At 45.0% G+C, this 22,664-nt stretch overlaps 1 protein-coding gene across 3 annotated transcripts in view; it reads right to left on the reverse strand.

Moving 5' to 3' along the window:
• The window catches only part of PIGU (phosphatidylinositol glycan anchor biosynthesis class U), a 42,948-nt gene extending 34,247 nt beyond the window's left edge, over window positions 1-8,701 (reverse strand). For all 3 annotated transcript variants that reach the window (XM_084853883.1, XM_084853885.1, XM_084853886.1), the window contains exons 1-3: window positions 8,544-8,701; window positions 1,807-1,871; window positions 1,011-1,070 (exon numbers count right to left, since the gene is read on the reverse strand). In XM_084853883.1, coding sequence (XP_084710009.1) covers window positions 1,011-1,070; window positions 1,807-1,871; window positions 8,544-8,673 — 255 coding nt within the window. In that variant the 5' untranslated portion in view covers window positions 8,674-8,701. The remainder of the gene's footprint in view (window positions 1-1,010; window positions 1,071-1,806; window positions 1,872-8,543) is intronic.
• Window positions 8,702-22,664: the final 13,963 nt, after the last annotated feature.

Here is a 22,664-nt window from a genome sequence, read left to right on the forward strand (position 1 = left end):
TATCTGTTGACTACCTGTGGAGGGAGAGGGAGATGGTGCCTTCTTATTCCGTTCATCTGGCATGCCTGCTCTACTTCCAGCACACACATAACACTATGTCTATATGTGGACACCATGTTTAAATAGGGGGTACACATGTAAAATTCAATGCATGTAGGCCCAAAATGTACAGTCCATTCCCAAATCAACTGTGACATCTGGGTCCACTGGATTTTATGCACATGCATCTAATTCCTAGACGACACTCACGAGTGTTCATCCAGGGGTTTCAGGTGTGAGACAGAGAGGAATGATTTCATTCTCCCAGGGTGCATAGGAAACAGATAATGGAAAGCATCGTCCAGACTGAGCCAAGGTTGAGATGCCAGGAAATGAACTGAAACTACTCACTCCTCTTGCTGGGGGTGGGGACAGGAGCTCAGAGGGCTTTGGATCCAGCCAAACCACAGCCCCTCTACTCCCTGCCCCCTGGCCTGCCCCCAACACACCCATTTCCTCCTCTCCAGAGGTTGCAACACCACAGAGCTTTCTGTAGCAGCAAGAAAGGAGCCAGGGTGTGTGTGTGTGGGGGGGGTGGAGATGCACAGGTGGGTCTCCTCCTCCAAGGTGGGAGCTCTGTTTCCAGCCTTGGATGAGGAGACCTGCAGCATCCTTGGCCCCTCAGATACTGTCTAGGGGCCACAGGATTGCTAAGAGTGCTTAAAATTGCAGCCTGACTCAGATCATAGAATCTATTTCCTAATGACATGGAAAGCTGAATGTGTTGTGGAAATGGCTGATGTAAACCATTTGTTGCCTGACAATCCTATGAATAGCAGCCATTTGTTTGAGAGCAACAATCACAAGAACCCTTCACAGCAGTTATTATGAGCCTTTTAAAAATCACATCACATAATCACCCCTGCTGCTACGTTGTTCAGGGAACTGTATTCTACATATTCAAGAAATCAGGGAATAAATTCTGAAAGAAAGGCAATCATGCTGTGGGTGAAAAGTAAAGCAACACTTACCATAAATACCAGTTCAGCATAATCGATCAGGAAATGAAAGAGGTATATCATTAGTGGAGTCTAAGAAAAATAAAGGAGAGAAACACAATTAATCCAGACAACCTGTCTTCGGATCACAACTCACAGCCTGGAATTTTTTAAAAATCCTATTTGCTGGAAGTGACACACACACAGACACAAACACACATACTACACTTTGGGCTCTGTGTAAAAATGTTGCATTGTCTTTTCAGAGTATGGCACAAAATGAATGCTCAGAAGCACTAATTCAGATATAATTTACACTGAGCTAAGACAGATGCTCTAGATGGGAAAAACTATCTTTCCAGGAAAAGACAAAGATCTCAGTCCGCAGATTGCTATGCAGAGGGGTAGGCTTAGCACGTGCTTCTGCACCCAAGCACCTGCATGCATCTGCCTGCCAACATATTGTTGGCACAGTCAGTTCTGACACTACCAATCACCTGTGGGGGGAATTTTAGAAAAGCTTTCAATTGGGGGGGGGGAGAGAATCTAGCTTCTGTACAATAAATACTCTGTATTAGCTGTGCTGTTATGATGGTTCATAGGAAGAGATCCACCTGCGCTGAGACCATATTCCAACCGCACTGCTGGTACACGCAGTACCTGACACTGAAGCTGTGGGATCCATGATTACTCCTGGCCTCCGGTGAGCTACGCAACTGCCTGACAAGGGCATGCACATCATACTGACTAGGGTACGGAAGGGCAAACTGCAGCCCTGTTACTCTTAAGGGCCATGTGAGCAACAAAAAATGAAGTACTGTATACTTACTTCGTGAAAGACATCTCCAGAATACGGAGACACGCCCAAGTCAAGTAAGGCTAGCCCCTCAACCACTGAAACACAGAAAATGGACCATTCACAGCAACATTCAAGACTGGATCCACATGGGTGGACCTGCATTATTTTCAAATACAAATTCACTCTTTAAACTTATCCTACATCTCCTCCTGCTGATTGTACTTTATAAAAACAAAGACACCCAGTGCTTTAAGACACCACATGGCACAAAAATCTGTATTTGGAGCAATGTATCTTGATGATTTTGACATGCCTATTACATTTCATTTTGAATGAATTTCAGTCAACAGCATAAAAACATCACAGATCCAACACCTTGTGGTGCCAAAGTGGCAATAAAACCCCCTATCTGAGCCACAAGGCCTCATGTTGTATGTGGTGTGGGGGTGTCCAATGAAGCTAAGCAGTGGAAGATCCAGGACAGATAAAAGGAAGTACTTCTTCACACAGCACATAGTTAACCTACGGAATTAACTACCACAAGATGTAGTGATGGCCACCAACTTGGATGGATTTAAAAGGGGATTAGACAAATTAATGGAGAATAAGGCTATCAATGGCTGTTTTCATACAGGACACTAAGCCGTGGTTTATTTTGAACATAGTTTGCTGCTTTAACCATGAATTGTCTTGCAAACAAATAGTGAATTGCTTTTCCTATTTCTGGTTTGTTTCTCTCCCACCCATTTTGCCTGCTTTCAGAGTGTTTTCATTTCCAGGCTGCTCTTGCTGGGCACCTCTGTTTCAGGGTAGACAACAGTGCAAACAAGCCAGGGATAAGCCATGGTTTGGTTTCAGAAATCACAACAGACCATGGTTTAAACTGTGAGTTCTATCTGTGGGTTATAGTTGGTTAACAGACTATGGTTAGTTTGCAGGGATAGGTTCAGACACGATAACAAGATCGTTTCAACAAACCATATCACAGCTTACTGTTATGTGCAAACCAGGCCAATGGCTATAGTCATGATGGCTATATATTACCTCCGGTATCAGAGGCAGTATGACTCTGCACACCAGTTGCTGGGGAACATGAGCAGGAGAGTGATTTTGTATTCCTGTCCTACTTGTGGGCTTCTCACAGGCATCTAGTTGGATACTATGGGAACAGAATGCTGGACTAGACAGGCCTTTAGATCCAACATGACTCTTCCTACAGTCTTATGATTTTCACAGTATTGTGTAAGAGGAATGTGAAGTGGTTTCAGCAGAGCCAAAGTGTAAATGGAGGTGATCTGAGAAGACCTGACTTGTTGTGTTCTGCTGTATCAGAAAGTTCTGATGCAATACAATCAAAACACAATTAGGTAACATAGAGGAAAGCTAGAATTAAAAGGGTGAATTATTTAGGGCCTGCCTTAAAATTATGAAGATCTATGCGGTGCTCCATATGCAGAGTTGTGTTGCATGGGCAGTATCTAATGATGTCACAGCGCTAGGACTAATGACATTGTGCTAGTGCAAACTATCACTAGCACAACATCATCAGTGCTTTTGGTGGCACATCACCACTTTTTCTCTTGGCCTAGCAAGTGCTAAAGACATTGCGTTAGCACTGGTTTGTGCTAGCAGTGCGACAAGTATTGGATACTGCCCCATGGTCATACCATGGAATAATTTCAGCAGGACCAGATGCGATTAGTGGGTCGACTTACGGAATCTGTATGTAACATCAATAGTGTCCATATCCTGTTTTGTTGAGTTTTGTACTACTGCATCACAAGAGACATCTTTTTTATGATCACAGAATCTGAACTGGAGGGGCCTTGCAGCTCACCTAGTCTAATGCAGAAAATCCAGAGCTAGAGGATTCCCGACAGATGGGCGTCCACACCCTACTTGAAAACTTCCAATGAGGGAAAACCCACCATCCCAGTAAGCAATTGGTTCCACTCCTGCATTGCTCTTACTGTTCAGGTGTTTCTCCTAATGCTCAGCTCAAATCTACCCACCTATAACTTAAGGCCATTAGATTTTTTCTGCCCTCTGGGGTGGCAGAAAACAATCCTTCACCCTCTTCTATTTGGCAGCCCTTCAAGTAATTGAAAAGCACTGTCATATCTCCCCTCAGTCTTTACTTCTCCAGGCTAAACACACCCAGTTCCTTCAACTTTTTCTCATTACAGTTTGTTTTTTGTACCTCTTACCATCTTTGTTGCTCTCCCTGTTCCAACTTATCTACATACATTCTTCTTAAACTGTGGCACTCTGCACTGGAATAGTTCTGTCCCTTATTAGCAAGAATGGAAGTGAGATGCATTCTGGGGAAGCAGGGAGGATAGACGATAAACCTTCTCCACCGGCCAATTTCCAACAGATCACATAGCACCTGCCACTTCCTGGGTTTCTTGCAAAAAAGGTGGGCAATGTGGGCCTTGGTTTGAAGCACATTCGGTATCACTTAACATAGATCACTTATCTATGTTAGATACCCTGGGGAGCACTTTCATTTGTAAAAACTTAAAAAACACAACTAGGCCAGAGATCCTAGTTAAAAGGAGAAGAAGAAAAAGACCACACAAGTCAATTCATCTTTGATATGGACTACCTATAACCGTTTCATTACATATACTTTGAAAAAATTGCAAATAAAATGTGCACGCACATTTCATATAAGCGGTACTGAATACTGTACTAGGTTTGAAAAGACATGCTTCTAATATGAACTCTGCTAGAAAATTTTCATTGTAAAGTATTGCAATATAGGACATTAATACATCTCCACTTAAAAAACTGTTGCAAAGAAAAGTCTTTTTCTTTTCTTTTTTAGTGATTAGATATTTTGATGATAGCGGCTGTATAAAGAGGATGAATCTTCTACGCAGTGTCTACTAAGTTTCACAATGGTACAGCAGAAGTCCCCTTCGTGGATCACTGCCTTGTTGTGGCGAAGGGGCTTGCGTAACTCAGTGAAGCCATAAGCTATGCCGTGCAGGGCCACCCAAGACGGACAGGTCATGGCGGAGAGTTCTGACAAAATGTGGTCCACTGGAGAAGGAAATGGCAACCCACTCCAGTATTCTTGCCAAGAAAACCCCATGGAACGTATCACAAGGCTAAAAGAGATGACACCGGAAGATGAGCCCCTCAGGTCGGAAGGTGTCCAATATACTACTGGGGAAGAGCAGAGGGAATTTCCAAGTAGCGCCAGAAAGAGTGAAGCGGCTGGGCCAAAGCCAAAAGGACACTCAGCTGTGGATGTGTCTGGTGGTGAAAAGAAAATCCGATGCTGTAAAGAACAATATTGTTTAGGAACCTGGAATGTTAGATCAATGAATCAAGGTAAGCTGGAGGTGGTCAAACATGAGATGGCAAGACTGAACATCGACATCTTGGGAATCAGTGAACTAAAATGGACAGGCACGGGCAAATTTAATTCAGGTGACCATCATATCTACTATTGTGGGCAAGAATCCCTTAGAAGAAAAGGAGTAGCACTCATAGTCAACAAAAGAGTGGGAAAAGCAGTACTGGGGTACAATCTTAAAAATGATAGAATGATCTCAGTACGAATCCAAGGCAAACCATTCAGCATCACAGTAATTCAAGTCTATGTCCCAACCACTGATGCCGAAGAAGCTGAGGTTGATCGGTTCTATGAAGACCTACAACACCTTCTAGAACTAACACCAAACAAAGATGTCCTCTTCATCATAGGGGATTGGAATGCTAAAGTAGGAAGTCAAGAAATCACCGGGATAACAGGCAGGCATGGCCTTGGTGTACAAAATGAAGCAGGACAAAAGCTAATAGTGTTTTGCCAAGAGAACACGCTGATCATAGCAAACACTCTTTTCCAACAGCACAAGAGACGACTCTACACATGGATATCACCAGATGGTCAATATCGAAATCAGATTGATTATGTCCTTTGCAGCCAAAGATGGAGAAGCTCCATACAGTCGGTAAAAACAAGACCTGGAGCTGACTGTGGCTCAGATCATGAGCTGCTTCTTGCAAAATTTCGGCTTAAATTGAAGAACGTAGGAAAAACCACTAAACCATTCAGGTATGACCTAAATCATATCCCTGATGAATATACAGTGGAGGTGAGGAATAGATTTCAGGGATTAGACCTGATAGACAGAGTGCCTGAGGAACTATGGACGGAGGTCCGTAACACTGTTCAGGAGGCAGCAATGAAATCCATCCCAAAGAAAAAGAAATGCAAGAAAGCCAAGTGGCTGTCTGATGAGGCTTTACAAGTAGCTGAGGAAAGAAGGGAAGCAAAAAGCAAGGGAGAAAGGGGAAGATATATCCAAATGAATGCAGAGTTCCAGAGAATAGCAAGGAGAGACAAGAAGGCCTTCTTAAATGAACAATGCCAAGAAATCAAGGAAAACAACAGAATGGGAAAGACTAGAGATCTCTTCAAGAAAATTGGAGATCTCAAGGGAACGTTTTGTGCAAAGACGGGCATGATAAAGGACAAGGAAGGCAGGGACCTAACAGAAGCAGATGAGATTAAGAAGAGGTGGAAAGAATACACAGAAGAACTATACAGGAAAGATCTGAATGTCCCTGATAGCCATGATAGTGCGGTCACTGAACTTGAGCCGGACATACTCGAGAGTGAAGTCAAGTGGGCCTTAGGAAGCATTAGTAACAACAAAGCTAGCGGAGATGACAGTATTCCAGCTGAGCTATTTAAATCCTAAAAGATGATGCTGTTAAAGTGCTGCATTCAATATGCCAACAAATTTGGAACACTCAACAATGGCCGCAAGACTGGAAAAGATCAGTTTACATTCCAATTCCAAAGAAGGGCAACGCCAAAGAGTGTTCAAACTACCGCACAATTGTGCTCATTTTACATGCCAGCAAGGTGAAGCTCAAAATCCTACAAGCTAGGCTTCAGCAGTATGCGAACCGAGAACTACCAGAAGTACAAGCTGGGTTTCGAAGAGGCAGAGGAACTAGAGATCAAATCGCCAACATTCGCTGCATCATGGAGAAAGCTAGAGAATTCCAGAAAAACGTCTATTTCTGCTTCATTGACTACGCTAAAGCCTTTGATTGTGTGGATCACAACAAACTGTGGCAAATTCTTAAAATGATGGGAGTACCAGACCACCTTACCCATCTCCTGAGAAACCTGTACGAGGGTCAAGAAGCAACAGTAAGAACCAGCCATGGAACAACCGAGTGGTTCAAAATTGGGAAAGGAGTACGACAAGGCTGCATATTGTCACCCTGCTTATTTAACTTATATGCAGAGTACATCATAAGAAATGCCGGGTTGGATCAATCAGAGGTCGGAATTAAGATTGCTGGGAGAATTATCAACAACCTCCGATATGCAGACGATACCACCCTAATGGCAGAAAGCGAAGAGGATCTAAAGAGCCTGTTGTTGAGGGTGAAAGACGAGAGTGCAAAAGCTGGTTTGAAACTCAACATTAAAAAAACTAAGATCATGGCATCTGGCCCTATCACTTCCTGGCATATAGAAGGGGAAGAAATGGAAGCAGTGACAGATTTTACTTTCTTGGGCTCCAAGAGCACCGCAGATGGTGACTGTAGCCATGAAATTAAAAGACGCTTGCTCCTTGGGAGGAAAGCTATGGCAAACCTAGACAGCATAGTCAGAAGCAGAGACATCACCTTGCCGACAAAGGTCCGTCTAATCAAAGCTATGGTTTTCCCAGTAGTAATGTATGGCTGTGAGAGCTGGACTATAAGGAAGGCTGAGAGCCGAAGAATTGATGCTTTCGAACTGTGGTGCTGGAGAAGACTCCTACGAGTCCCCTGGACTGCAAGGAGGTCAAATCAATCAATCCTAAAGGAAATCAACCCCGACTGCTCATTGGAAGGACAGATACTGAAGCTGAAGCTCAAATATTTTGGCCACCTAATGCGAAGAGAAAACTCTCTGGAAAAGACCCTGAAGCTGGGAAAGACTGAAGGCAAAAGGAGAAGGGGACGGCAGAGGATGAGATGGCTAGATAGCATCACCGATGCAATGAATATGAACTTGAGCAGGCTCCGGGAGAGAGCGCAGGACAGGAAGGCCTGGTGTGCTATGGTCCATGGGGTCACGAAGAGTCGGACAAGACTAAACGACTGAACAACAACAACAACAGCAGAAGTACAAATACTACGTAAAAAGGTCAAAATGCCTTAACTGTAAGTCAGCCTACAATGCATACTGGGTGAAGGTCAATGGGTTATTTTCTGTTGTCAAAGCACCCTATTCCTAACAGTCCTTGTACCACATGGCGCCTGTTCCGCAGACACTAAACATTCAGCGGGGAATTAGAGTTGCCAACATTTTTTCTCACAAAGCTCTTGTACCTTTTACATTTGCATAACTGGGAAAAATCAGACAGGCAAGTTCCCCGCTCATTACTGTATCCCTATGCCAAAAAAAGAAAGGTTCGGTCATCCCCTTTGTGCAAGTCGTGCTGCTGTCGGTGGCACAGGAGCCATGCCCAGGGAACACTTAGCAATCCTAAAATGTACAGAAATCTCCCCCCCCCCCATGATGACACTTTTTGAACCACTCTTCATGCCCAAATTGTCTCTAACCCCCGGGCATAACTCAAAAGCTACGAACGGGCGCCAATGCAACCAGCGCACGTCGCAGGGCCTGCAGTCGGAGGGGACCGCAGCCCATTTGCAGAATTGTGAGCGGAGCGGCTCCTCGAGAGAGCGGCCAGCATGCATGCACCTGCCCTCCCGACCTTCGTCCCGCCCGTAGGCCTCACCTCGCTTCCAGGCATTTAAAGGGGACGCCACCTCGACCCTCTCGGAGATGAGCCCGGCCAGGCTGGAACGGTACAGCACGGCCCGAACTGTCACGGCCACCAGAAGCACCAGCACCAAGGGAGCCGCCATCTTAGTGGCAGGACACCGGCCTAATGCCAGCAGTAGTTCCCAAGCTAGTCTGTAGAGCTGGGTGTCTACAGTCCAGTTTAGGGGAAGAAGACTACAACTCCCAGGATCCCGTGCGTTGCGGCAACCTTTCCTTCCTGCGGACGACGGTGAAGGCAATGGGACAAAATGGAGACTGGTTAACCAAACGAAGTGTTGCGCCCCTTCTGACTGTTTTTGGGAGGTTACTGTAATATCACAGTAACTGCCACTGCAACGTTGTTGCTAAAGTAACATTACCAATAGCTCTTTATTATAAGATAAATTATTAATATGATTATTTCGGGCCAGACCCTTTCTAGAGAACTGGGATGCTTCTTTATTTTATACTTCCCATACTGCAGATAACCAATTTATTTTAATGTTGTATGCCTTGGGGCAGTTTCCTTCCTATTTCCAGTTCTGTTCAAGAGTTCTTATAAGAGTTTTACATAAGTAGGATTGCAGTCCTGTACCCACTTACCTGTGAGTAAGCCCCCCACTGAACTCAGTGGGATTTCTGAGTGCAGAGCGCTGTAAGGCTGCAGTTCTATACACTTTGTTCTGTGGCTAAACCCTACTGAACTCACTGGGTCTTACTTCTGAGTAGACATGTATCAGATTGCACTGCAGCTCTGTAGAACCACTCATGGTGTCAAGAAAAAGAACCAGTTGCATGGACTGGTCTAAGCTCAGGTTGTTGTTGGGAATACCCACAGCAGCGCCATTGATCTGAAGACACATGATCTCCCCAAAGCTGAAGTAATTGTGGATAAGTACAAAGTGGCAGAGTTTGGTGGCTAGATGTGCTGCAGTGGTGATATTCCTGATGGCTTGTAGTTCATCTTTGTGGGGGATGTTGGTGTAAAGGGCCTCAGAGCCAGTGTGGTGTAGTGGTTAGAGTGGGATTTTGGAGATCCAGGTTCTGGACCCCACTCAGCCATGAAACTCTCTTGGTGACTTTGGACCAGTCACTGACTCTCATCCTAACTTACCTCAGGGTTGTTGTAAGGAAAAAATATAGAGGAGGAGGAGGACCTTGTAAGCCACCTTGGGTTTCTTGCAAAAGGAAAAAAGGCGGGATATATATGCAATAATAAAATATCCATGGTAGATTTTGTAGCTGGTAGACAGGATGGTCTCCAGCAAAGGAGATCGTTACCTTGTCGTGGTGCTGGAGCTTGAGCACCTCAGTGACGTCATGAGCTAAACCGTGAAGGGACACCCAAGATGGGAAGGTCATGGCAGAGAGGTCAGACTAAATACGATCCCTGGGGAAGGAAACGGCAACCCACTCCAGTATTCTTGACATGAAAACTACATGGATCAGTACAACCAGAGATATGTCGCTATACCATCGGAAGATGGGACTCCCAGGTCGGAAGATGGTCAAAATGCTACTGGGGAGGAACAGAGGATAAAGTCAACTAGCCCCAGATGTGATGATGCAGCTAGCTCAAAGCCGAAAGGACGGCTAGCAGCCAATGGTGCTGGTGGTGAACGACGAATCCGATGTTCTAAAGATCAACACACCATAGGAACCTGGAATGTAAGATCTATGAGCCAAAGCAAATTGGATGTGGTTATTGGGGAGATGTCAAGATTGAATATAGACATTTTGGGTGTCAGTGAACTGAAATGGACTGGAATGGGCCACTTCACATCAAATGACCACCACCAGATCTACTACTGTGGACAAGAGGACCACAGAAGAAATGGAGTAGCCTTCATAATTAATCATAAAGTGGCTAAAGCAGTGCTTGGATACAGTCCAAAAAATGACAGAATGATCTCAATTTGAATTCAGGGGAAGCCATTTAACATCACAGTGACCCAAATATACGCCCCAACCACAGACGCGGAAGAAGCAGAAGTAGATTAGTTATATGAGGATCTGCAGCACCTACTGGATAGTATGCCAAACAAAGATGTTATTTTCATTACAGGAGACTGGAATGCTAAGGCGGGTAGTCAAACGACACCTGGAATTACAGGCAAGCATGGTCTGGGAGAACAAAATGAAGCAGGACATAGGCTGATAGAATTTTGCCAAGACAACTCACTGTGCATAACAAACACTCTCTTCCAACAACCTAAGAGACGACTTTATACATGGACTTCACCAGACGGTCGACACCGAAATCAGATTGACTACATCCTTTGTAGCCAAAGGTGGCGGACATCTATGCAGTTGGTAAAAACAAGACCTGGAGCTGATTGTAGTTCAGATCACGGACTTCTTCTTGCACAATTTAGAATCAGACTAAAGAGAATAGGGAAGACCCACATATCAGATAGATATGAGCTCACGAATATTCTTCATGAATATGCAGTGGAGGTGAAGAATAGATTTAAGGGACTAGATTTAGTAGATAGGGTCCCGGAAGAACTATGGACAGAAGTTCGCAACATTGTTCAGGAGGCGGCGACAAACAACGTCCCAAAGAAAAAGAAAACCAAGAAGGCAAGATGGCTGTCTGCTGAGACACTGGAAGCAGCCGAAGAAAGAAGGAAAGCAAAAGGCAACAGTGATAGGGGGAGATATGCCCAATTAAATGCACAATTCCAGAGGTTAGCCAGAAGAGATCAGGAATTATTTTTAAACAAGCAATGCGCGGAAGCGGAAGAAAATAATAGAATAGGAAGGACAAGAGACCTCTTCCAGAAAATTAGAAACATTGGAGGTAAATTCCAGGCAAAAATGGGTATGGTCAAAAACAAAGATGGCAAGGACCTAACAGAAGCAGAAGAGATCAAGAAAAGGTGGCAAGAATATATGGAAGATCTGTATAGGAAAGATAATAATATTGGAGATAGACTTGATGGTGTGGTCAGTGAGCTAGAGCCAGACATCCTGAAGAGTGAGGTTGAATGGGCCTTAAGAAGCATTGCTAATAACAAGGCAGCAGGAGATGACAGTAGCCCAGCTGAACTGCTCTTGCAAGATGATGCTGTCAAAGTGATGCATGCCATATGCCAGCAAATTTGGGAAACACAAGAATGGCCCACAGATTGGAAAAAATCAACTTATATCCCCACACCAAAAAAGGGAAGCACCAAAGAATGTTCAAGCTATCGAACAGTAGCATTTCTTTCACATGCCAGTAAGGTAATGCTCAAGATCTTGCAAGGTAGACTCCAGCGATTCATGGAACGAGAATTGCCAGATGCACAAGCTGGGTTTAGAAAAGGCAGAAGAACTAGAGACCAAATTGCCAATATCCACTGGATAATGGAGAAAGCCAGGGAGTTTCAGAAAAACATCTATTTCTGTTTTATTGACTATTCTAAAGCCTTTGCCTGTGTGGATCATAGCAAATTGTGGCAAGTTCTTGGTGGTATGGGGATACCAAGTCATCTTGTCTGCCTCCTGAGGAATCTGTATAACGACCAAGTGGCAACAGTAAGAACAGACCACGGAACAACTGATTGGTTTAAGATTGGGAAAGGAGTATAGCAGGGTTGTATATTCTCCCCCTACCTATTCAACCTGTATGCAGAATACATCATGCGACGTGCTGGGCTTGATGAAGCCAAGGCTGGAGTTAAAATCACTGGAAGAAACATTAACAATCTCAGATATGCAGATGATACCACTATGATGGCTGAAAGCGAGGAGGAGCTGAGAAACCTTATGACGAAGGTGAAAGAAGAAAGTGCAAAAGCTGGGTTGCAGTTCAACCTAAAGAAAACCAAGATTATGGCAACCAGCTTGATTGATAACTGGCAAATAGAGGGAGAAAATGTGGAGGCAGTGACAGACTTTGTCTTTCTAGGCGCAAAGATTACTGCAGACACTGACTGCAGCCAGGAAATCAGAAGACGTTTACTTCTTGGGAGGAGAGCAATGACAAATGTTGATAAAATAGTGAAGAGCAGAGACATCACACTGACAACAAAGGTCCGCATAGTTAAAGCAATGGTATTCCCTGTAGTAACCTATGGCTGCGAGAGCTGGACCATAAGGAAGGCTGAGCGAAGGAAGATAGATGCTTTTGAACTGTGGTGCTGGAGGAAAATTCTGAGAGTGCCTTGGACTGCAAGAAGATCAAACCAGTCCATACTCCAGGAAATAAAGCCAGACTGCTCACTTGAGGGAATGATATTAAAGGCAAAACTGAAGTACTTTGGCCACATAATGGGAAGACAGGATACCCTGGAGAAGATGCTGATGCTAGGGAAAGTGGAAGGCAAAAGGAAGAGGGGCCGACCAAGGGCAAGATGGATGGATGATATTCTGGAGGTGACAGACTCGACCTTGGGGGAGCTGGGGGTGGCGACGGCCAACAGGAAGCTCTGGCGTGGGCTGGTCCATGAAGTCACGAAGAGTCGGAAGCGACTGACTGAATAAACAAGAAAGTCAGGATGGTATTCTTTGGGAGACTGTCAATGGATTGTAGTTTCCTCAAGAAGCCAGTGGTGTCCCATAAATAATTTGGGAGTATTGGTGGCATATGGTCTGAGAATGGCATCCATGTAACCAGGCACCCCAACTGTGATGGTACCCAACGTCCAAAACTATGGGATACGCAGGGTTGCCTGGCCTGTATATTTTAGGTATCTGATGGAAGTTACTTGACAGGTTCCTGAGGTGTGCTTGTTCTTCTTTGGTCCTGTACATCTGTAGGAAATTCCTTCATCAGGTTGTATAGTTCCTTCTGGTATTCCTCAGTGGGACCTGAGGGCAGGGGCCTGTAAAATATAGTGTTGGAGAGTTGCCTCTCAGCCGCCTGTATGTTATCCAACTTGTTCATCATGACAACAGCTCCTTTTTTTTGTCCTTTTTAATTATGATGTGATGTCAATATCATTTTTGAGGCCACAGATGGCATCATTTTCTGCAAGGCTGAGATTGTGTGGTTAATGATGCTCTTTACTGATTAGCTCACCTTGCGCACAGCAACAGAAGCACTCTATGTAAAGATCTAATCCAGTGTTACAGTTATCTTCCGGAAGGAGCCATGCAGAATTCTTCTTCCTATAGCTTTGCAAAGATGTTTGTTGTATGTCAGTTCACTGTCCAGTGATGTGCTGAGAAAATTGTAGTTGTGTGCTGGTGCACTGGTTAGTGTCATGGTGGGAGTATTCCCTGGCCATGTTTCCATGACAATGGAGGGAGAAGCTAATGAAGGAGTACCGGATTTTTTTAAAAGGGAATTGGCTTTGCTGTGAGCAGGACTCCATGAGCAGATTCTCCAGACCAGTAAAAATCCCTTCACAGAACATACTTCCTGGTGTGGGTGGAGGTTCAAGTGAACATCATCTGACTGGCAGGGGCTGCTCAACTAATAAGAGAGGCTTCCCCCTCTCTCCTACCCTTCCTCCTTTTCCCTGAAAGTCCAGATGCACCTGCATTTCAGGACAAAGCCTAATTGACCACAATGGGAGTTACTTCCAAGTAGACACACATATGCTTGTGATCGGAAAGGGGGAGGAGAACACAAAGACGGAAACCAATCCCCATTTTAACCCACAGGACCTCATTGCCCACAATGGGAGTTACTTCTGAGGATACACTAATGGGTTTGTTATGAGAAAGAGACGGAAACCAGCCCCCATTTTAACATACAGGATCTCTATAAGGAAGCTGTGAAGTAGTTACCTCCTAAGGCAATGAATTGGAGGCTCGAGTTCACGCTTAATCGCACTTCAGGAATTGGGCTTTAAAATGTGCCATGTCAATTCAGGGGGATCTTTGCAATTTCTGTGATCATTCAGAGGGCAAGCCTCATTCAGCACAATGGGAGGAAACACCCCTTGACTGGGGTCACAGTGAAAGGCACACCCCTGAGCAGAGCTAGCATACCGGAGCTAAATGCGGGGGTTGGGGCATGCAACAACTATACCCGGGAGAACCCACCTTAAGGCAAAGAATCGGACTTTAATAGCAGTCTCAGGAAATCCGGTTTTTCCCTGATAAGCTCCAGGTGGCTGCTGGATGGCCACAACGTCATCTATCCCTAATAACCTCAACGCGCAGCCGGCTTGGAGTAAATCACTGGTAAAAACACCCCGCTTAAGTCAAAGCCCTTAGCTTACCAGAGAATTACCTGATGTCATCCAGCTGATGGGACTGGTCCAGGGAGGAGGAAATTTGGGCCCTGGAGCCACAAAGATTCCCCACCTCTGCTTTAGAGTAGCACATTGTGTATAATAGATTGCTTGCCTTGTTTTGGAGAATTTATGCCAGGTACATGGCTATGTGGATGATTGGTCCTTTATATGCTGTGAACCGCCCAGAGACCTTTGGCTATTGGGTGTATAGAAATGTAATAAATAAAAGTGGAGCTCCAGATTTGAGATTTCATTCTTGATCTTTTTCTGGGGGGTACTATGTTGGGGAAGGCTGTCCTAGGAGAACCTGGACTAGAACCCTGTTTATTTATCTCTTAAGTCCCATGTACTGAAAATAAAATAAAATGATAGGCAGTCAACTAGTATAGACGTAATAACTAAATGCTTATGTAGTGCTTCTGCTTTGACTGCAGGTGGCATGATATATCCTCATTCTGTGGAGACAGAACAAGCCACATTGATCTGGGATGGATGTTCTTTCTGTAACCTTAATGAAAATATATTGCAATATAATATTCAGAATTTTAGTAATTTCTTTCCCACAAAATTCCTTTACTGAATCCATGAACCCCAGTGTCTTTGGCACTGAGATGAACTTCCAGTAATTTAATTTTCCTGCACTATTTGGGCAAAATGTATATCCCAAGGCACTGTAATTAAATTTTATTTACAATATTTATATACCACTCCATATCTAAAACAGATTTTGGAGTGGTGAGAACAGATTTCAGAAATTGCCATGTCAGTATATTTTTTACAAATGAGAATGGACATTTTGCCATGAATATAAATACGTTTAAGTAATGCTAATTTAACAGTTTGTATCTAGAAGACGTAATTTGGGATCATCTCCTTATTGATCAAATGCCACCCAGAACCATATTCAGAATCATTTTGTATTGTATGTTAGCAAAACAACGATATTTTCCACAAAGTGCTACAGATCAAAATAAACAATTCCTATGCAATTCACTGAGCTTTTATCCTGCGATTGAGATGGCTCCTTCATGGAAGTTTGTGGGCTCTTTACATGACGCCTTGATCATTCAAGGCGTCGCCTGCACTAAATGCCCTTTGTTTTGATTTTTAAAAGATCACAGAGAATGAGATATCAAATTACCCCGTTGCGTTCCGCTTCAGTTTCCTCTGTGAAAAGAGGAAAAGCAGCAAGAAGAGGAGCGAGATCAATGAAAGCTAATGGAAGACTCCAGGGTTACATGGAGCTTTTATCCTGCTATTGAGATGGCCCTCACGGAAGTTTGCAGGTATATATACCTGGGTATATATAGTTTGGCGAATGGCTGCATTTGTTTATTGCGCAAGCTGCGTCTTCGGGAGAGGGCTGGCGTACAGTTAGCTGATCTGGTGCGTGTGTGCAGTCCTTGTAGTTCCTCCTCCTCCTATTCCTTTGTTCTCAATTGCTATCAGCCAGGCTTTCCTAGACTTCTAAAAGCAAAACAGCTACATTTCTCCTGGGATCAGTCCGTCACTCCATGCACAAGCTTCCCCTTTGGGAGTGTTTGTCTTCTGCCTGGGCACCCATTGCAGCTGGCTGCTATTTCCTCCAACTGTTTCAGTGTGTGTATTCATCTCTCTTTTCAATATTTTTTCATATGAACATAGCTTTTCTTAATTCATTGCTACACCCCCCCACCCCCCACCCGCCTTTCCATCATTGTACGAGGCACTCACCTGGGGACTCCACAAAGTTTCCTGTTAATTGGACCCTCACAGCGTCTGGTTCCATTCCATTCCATGTCCTTTTCGTCTTTCAACTCTGTGTTTTCTAGCTTTTTAAAAATACAGTCCTATTTTGAATTTTAAAAACAAATATTGACTTTCGGGCATGTTCCTCCCCCCCCTGCCCTGAAATAATATTAAACCATTTATATTTTTCTTGTTTCTAAATTCTTAAATAAAGGCACACTAGAGCAGCCTGTGTTCTAAACTGATCTTTGTTTTTTGTCTTGTTCCTCCCAAACAGAAATTAAAGAAGGGTTTTCTTGTTTGCTTGGCTGGGGCTCTTATCATCTCCACTGTCCTCCTGTATTTCTTGAACTTTTCTTGCCTTCCCTAAACGAAAATTATTTTTTTTTAACTTTATTTGCTTAGGTAGTTCTGCTTTTCTTTTGCTCGTGTGTGTGTGTGTGTGCGTGTGTGTGCGTGCATGTGCTTGTGTGGTGTTCCTCCAACGCAATACGTCCAAAAAGCACTACACGCATTCTATTTATATTAACTTCTTATTCCAAAAACACTCCACTGTGTGTCCAAACAATCTAGTGGAATGTGAGGCATCTTCAGGGTGTTGGCAAGGGCAGAGGTGGGTGAGGTGCTGCGGCACTAGCAGCACCATTAGGCAAGCTGTCTGTCCTGTAGTCCAGATCATGCGTCCTGTTGCAGTAGGGCAGTAGAGTGCAGGGGCCAGTTGCAGTGCCCCCCAGGCAGCTCTTGCCAACAGACATGCTCGTTGGCATGTAGGAGTGGTAGAACCACCATAGGTCTTGACTGGCAGAGCTGCTCTGTCTTCCTGCCTCTGTCAGAAGTCTACAGAGAGCCTGAGGTCAGCAGAGATGACCAACTGAATAAACAGGATAATTAATATGCACTTGCAGCACTCTCTCTTCCTTCAGGTCCCTAGAATCAGGTTTTACGTTAAAACCTGTTCACATTTTGGCAGAAGTGGTCTGGCCAAGAAAACCCCACACATTGAAATATCATAAATACTCATTTTGTGTGTGCTAGAAATAAGCAACAGCAGACAGAAGAAAGCTCTTCCAGCCTGCCTGCCAGGTAAAGTGTATATGCAGCCATAGAGAGGCTGAGTTAGTGATTCTTCAGAATAAACTTGGTTTGCACTTCAGAGAAACCTGCAGCAGAGATTAGGCATAGTGACCCCCGCTTCAACACACTATCCCTTGACTTTGCCTTGACTTTCAGGTAAAACTCAAATTTCACCTGCACCTAGCACACAAGCCAGTGAGGCAAACTGCCTGGGCTTTGGGGGGTGCAGTGCCCTCGAGGGCGGCTGGTGGGGCAAGGTGTCACGTGCGTGTGTGGAAACAGGGAGAAGTTACAGCTCTTTGCTTTGAGAGTTCCTGTGGAAGACATCAGATTTTAATTCCACCTAGTACCAAAACCACTGGGCCAAACTGCCTGGAATTTTGCAGGTGATGTCCTCTCCAGGGGGGTGGAGAGGTCCCTGGATTTCATGTCTGTATTATAAAAACTACAAAAGTTATGAGCGTTTCTGTTTTTCCATGCAAGTTCAAGGGAAAACACCAAAAACGGGCAATCCGGATATCCAAATCTCGCTTCGGATCTGAGTTGGAGTGGAGGGGGTCTGAACCAGTCTGAAGTGGATCGGGGTCACTTCAGAGGATCCAAAGCGGCATCTGAAGTGGATCGGGGGGTCCGTGCACTGCCCTACTGTCCAGTCCAAGTCCATTTTAAAAATAAATGAAATATAAGAAGGGAGAGCAGGGTCCTTGCCTATCAAAAGCACCTGGACAACACTCAGCAAAAAAGGTAGTATTTCAAAGGTTTTAATAGCTGGACTTTTAAACATTGCTTTACAGAGATAGTGAAATCACTTCCAGAAAGATTCAGAGGGAAGCTTCCTTTAAGACAATAGCCAGAGCTGTAGTGCAATTCAGAAGCCACTTAAAGAACCATAATACAGACCACAGTGCCAGCTGAAGATAGGCTACCATGATCGCTATGTTCTACTGGGACATAGTCTCTGAGCCACTGTCCTACATTAGCTATCTATCCTAACATGCAGCACCACTCTAAATCTCTTTATTGAGAATTAAGGCCTTTGTGTTCACTGGGAGTTACACCCAAGGACATCTTAAAAACATCTTTTCCTCCATGACAATATGTCTTTTGAAAACATAGTCATCTGCACACACATGCACAAAATACACACTCTGTGTATGAGAGCATTCTCACTCACTTTCAACTCTGTGCCATTTCAACCATGAACCTGTTCTCTAAACTGCTGCTGCAGAACCAAAACCTGGCAGAATCACAGTTTTGTCTCAAGGATTCTTTCCTTTCCATTTATTAGGTGGTATATGGGTGCATACGTACAAGTGCAAAAACCAGCATTACGGACAATCAGAAGCCTGCATTTCCAGGAGCAGAAATATCAAATGTAAAAGAAATGTATACATACTAGTTTCAGGATAGTGAGGGACTGAGATCAACTGAATTGAATTACAACAAGAATACTGATCTGGGCATGCCCTCTGGCTTGTGGGAACAAAATCCATTTCAAATTCTGTTTCCTCCAGCTGTATGTATTTCATATGCTTTCACAGTGCCAGTTTTAAAAACATGATTACCACTGGCTCTGGTGATCATATGAAGATTCAAAGCATACAAATGGAACCTGCAACAAAATGTTACTGTATGGACCGCTCCTGTTCAGGGTCCCAGCAAACCAGCAATGTCCTCTTCCAGGATACTCCATGCTATTCTCCCTATCTATCTATCTATCTATCTATCTATTTATTTATTTGCAATATTTATATAGTGCTCCACATCAGAAGATTTCGGAGCGGTGAACAACACGGTAAAAGAATAAAACAGCAGGTTAAAAGAGTTTAAACATTTTTTTAAAAGACAAACCCCAACAAAGTGGACTTTAACAAACCACGACTGGTCATGCAAGGAAGGCCTCTTGAAATAACCATGTCTTCAGGAGGCACCGGAAGGAACACAATGTTGGTGACTGCCTGACATCTAAAGGCAGGGAATTATTTATTTATTTATTTATTATTACATTTATTAATCGCCCATCTGGCTGGTCACCCGGCCACTCTGGGCGATGTACAGCGTACAATAAAACTGTTTAAAACAATAAAATTCTACAATAAAAACATTTTCTAAAATACCCTAACCCACCCCAAATGCTTGCCTGAACAACCACATTTTTAATGCATGATGGAAGCTCATTAAAGAGGGGGCATGGCGGAGTTCCCTAGGGAGGGAGTTCCACAGAGTGGGGGCCACCACAGAAAAGGCCCTCTCCCTCGTCCCCACCAGTCTAGCTGTCCTATTCCACAGGAAACAGGCCACCACACTGAAGGCTCTTTACCTGGTGGACTCCAGCCGGGCCATGGGTCCATGTGGAACCACCAGGAACATGCCTTCTGATGACCTCAGTGACCGGGCAAGTTGGTAAAGAAGGAGGCGCTCTCTCAGGTATCCTGGTCCCGAGTTGTTTAGGGCTTTCTGCACTAGTCCTAATACCTTAAACCTGGCCTGGTAGCAAATAGGCAGCCAGTGCAGTTCCCTCAGCAGAGGAGTTAAATGCTGAAAAGGGGCAGCTCTCAGCAACAGCTGAGCTGCTGCATTCTGCACTAACTCCAGCTTCCAGACCAGCCTTAAGGGCAGCCCCACATTGAGTGCATTGCAGGAATCCAGTCTTGAGGTTACTAATGCCTGTACCACCGTGGCCAAGCCATCCCTGTCCAGGAGAGGCCGTAGCTGGCAAACCAGCAGAAGCTGGTAAAAGGCACTCTGAGCTGCCACAACCACTTGGGCCTCCAGCGACAATGATGGATCTAGGAGGACCCTCAGACTACGGACCTGATCTTTCACAGGGAATGCAACCCCACCCAGAACAGGCAATGAGCCTATCTCCCGGACGCAGGAACCACTCACCCATAGGGTTTCCGTCTTGCCAGGATTCAGCTTCAGTTTATTGGCCCTCATCCAGCCCATTACTGAGTCTAGGCACTGATTCAGGACTTGCACAGCCTCTCCTGATTCAGATGTCATAGAGCTGCATGTCATCAGCATACTGATGGCATTTAGCTCCACATCCCCTAATGACTGCTCTCAGAGGCTTCATATAGATGTTAAACAACATTGGGGACAAGATGGTACCCTGCGGCACCCCATAGCTCAATTGCCAAGGGGCGAGGAATAGTCACCCAATGTTACTGTCTGAAATCAGCCCTGTAGGTAGCCGACTGGAGGCACTGTAACACAGTGCCTCCAATACCCATCCCATGGAGTCGATCCAGCAGGATACCATGGTCAATGGTATCAAAAGCTGTTGAGAGAGCAAGCAGAATTAACAGGGTTGCACTCCCCCTGTCCCTCTCTCGATAAAGGTCGAGAGGTAGAGCTGCGTGTCATCCGCATCGTCAGGGTGACCAAGGCTGATTCAGTCCCATAACCAGGACGAAACCCAGATTGAAATGGGTCTAGAGAATCAGTATCCTCCAAGAGTGCATGCAGTTGGTCCACCACGACCCTCTCAAGTACCTTCCCTAGAAATGGGGTATTTGCAACTGGGCAGTAGTTGTCTAATACCGTTGGGTCCAGAGTGGGCTTCTGCAGGAGTGGCCGCACTACTGCCTCCTTAAGGACAGCAGGGACCACCCCTTCCTGCAGATGAGAGTGCTATGATATACATCTCATCCATAGATATAAACTCACAATTTTTAAGGTTTTATTTTGATTTGTATAGTATGGTTAGTGAAACATTGGAGCAGGACATGGATGCTTTTTTTATCGTGTTGATTTTCCATGTTTTATTTATTTATTTATTAAATTTATTAATCACCCATCTGGCTGGTCACCCAGCCACTCTGGGCAATGTACAACAAAAGAACAGTTTAAAACAATAAAATACTACATTAAAAACATATTTCTAAAAATACCCTAACCCACCCCAAATGTCTGCCTGAACAACCAAGTTTTCAGTGCATGGTGGAAGCTCATTAAAGAGGGGGCATGGCAGAGTTCCCTAGGGAGGGAGTTCCACAGAGTGGGGGCCACCACAGAGAAGGCCCTCTCCCTCGTCCTCACCAGCCTAGCTGTCCTGGCTGATGGGACAGAGAGAAGGCCATCCGAGGCTGATCTTGTTGAGCAGCCTATGCGGTGTTGCTGGAGGCACTCCTTGAGGTAGCCTGGGCCAGAACCATATAGGGTTTTAAAGGTCAAAACCAACACCTTGAATTTGGCCCGGAAAACAACTGGTAACCAGTGCAACTCCTTCAGCACTGGAGTGATGTGATCTGGCTGGCAGCTGCCTTTAATCAGGTGAGCCACCGCATTCTGTACCAGCTGCAGCTTCCGAACCATCTTCGAGGGTAACCCCACGTAGAGCACATTACAGTAGTCTAAATGAGAGGAGACCAAGGCATGTACTACTGATCGGAGCAGATGGTCGAGAAGGTAGGGGCGCAGTATCAGATGGAGATGGTACAGCGCTGTCCGGCTCACAGCTGACACCTGAGCCTCCATGGATAGCTGGGAGTCTAAAATGACCCCCAGGCTGCGGACCTGGTCTTTCAAGGCTAGCCATGCCCCATTCAACACCAGGTCAACAACCCTCAACCTCCTCTTGTCTCCCACCAAAACTACCTCAGTCTTGTCAGGGTTCAGCTTCAGCTTATTCCTCCCCATCCAGCCACTCACCGTCTCCAGACATTTGGACAGGGATTGTATGGCCAACCTTGGTGAAGATTTGAACGAGAGGTAGAGCTGCGTGTCATCCGCATATTGATGACACCGCACCCCAAACCTCCTGATGATAGCCCCCAGAGGCTTTACATAGATGTTAAATAGCATCAGGGGAGGATGGAACCCTGTGACACTCCTCAAGTGAGCGGCCACGGGTCTGAAACCTCTTGTCCCAGTGCTACCCTCTGGAACCTGCCGGAGAGGAAGGACTGGAACCACCGCAATACAGTGTCTCCAATGCCCAACCCCTCCAGGTGGTCCAGGATGATACCGTGGTCAATGGTATCGAAAGCCGCTGAGAGGTCGAGGAGAACAAGGAAGGAGCATTCACCCCTATCCAGAGCCCTCCTCATATCATCCACCAAGGCGACCAAAGCCATTTCTGTCCCATGCCCAGGCCTGAAGCCCGACTGAAATGG

The sequence above is a fragment of the Heloderma suspectum genome, chromosome 4 (assembly GCF_057233095.1).
Source record: "Heloderma suspectum isolate Gila_16-S chromosome 4, 16-S_ref, whole genome shotgun sequence".
NCBI classification, from domain to species: Eukaryota; Metazoa; Chordata; class Lepidosauria; order Squamata; family Helodermatidae; genus Heloderma; species Heloderma suspectum.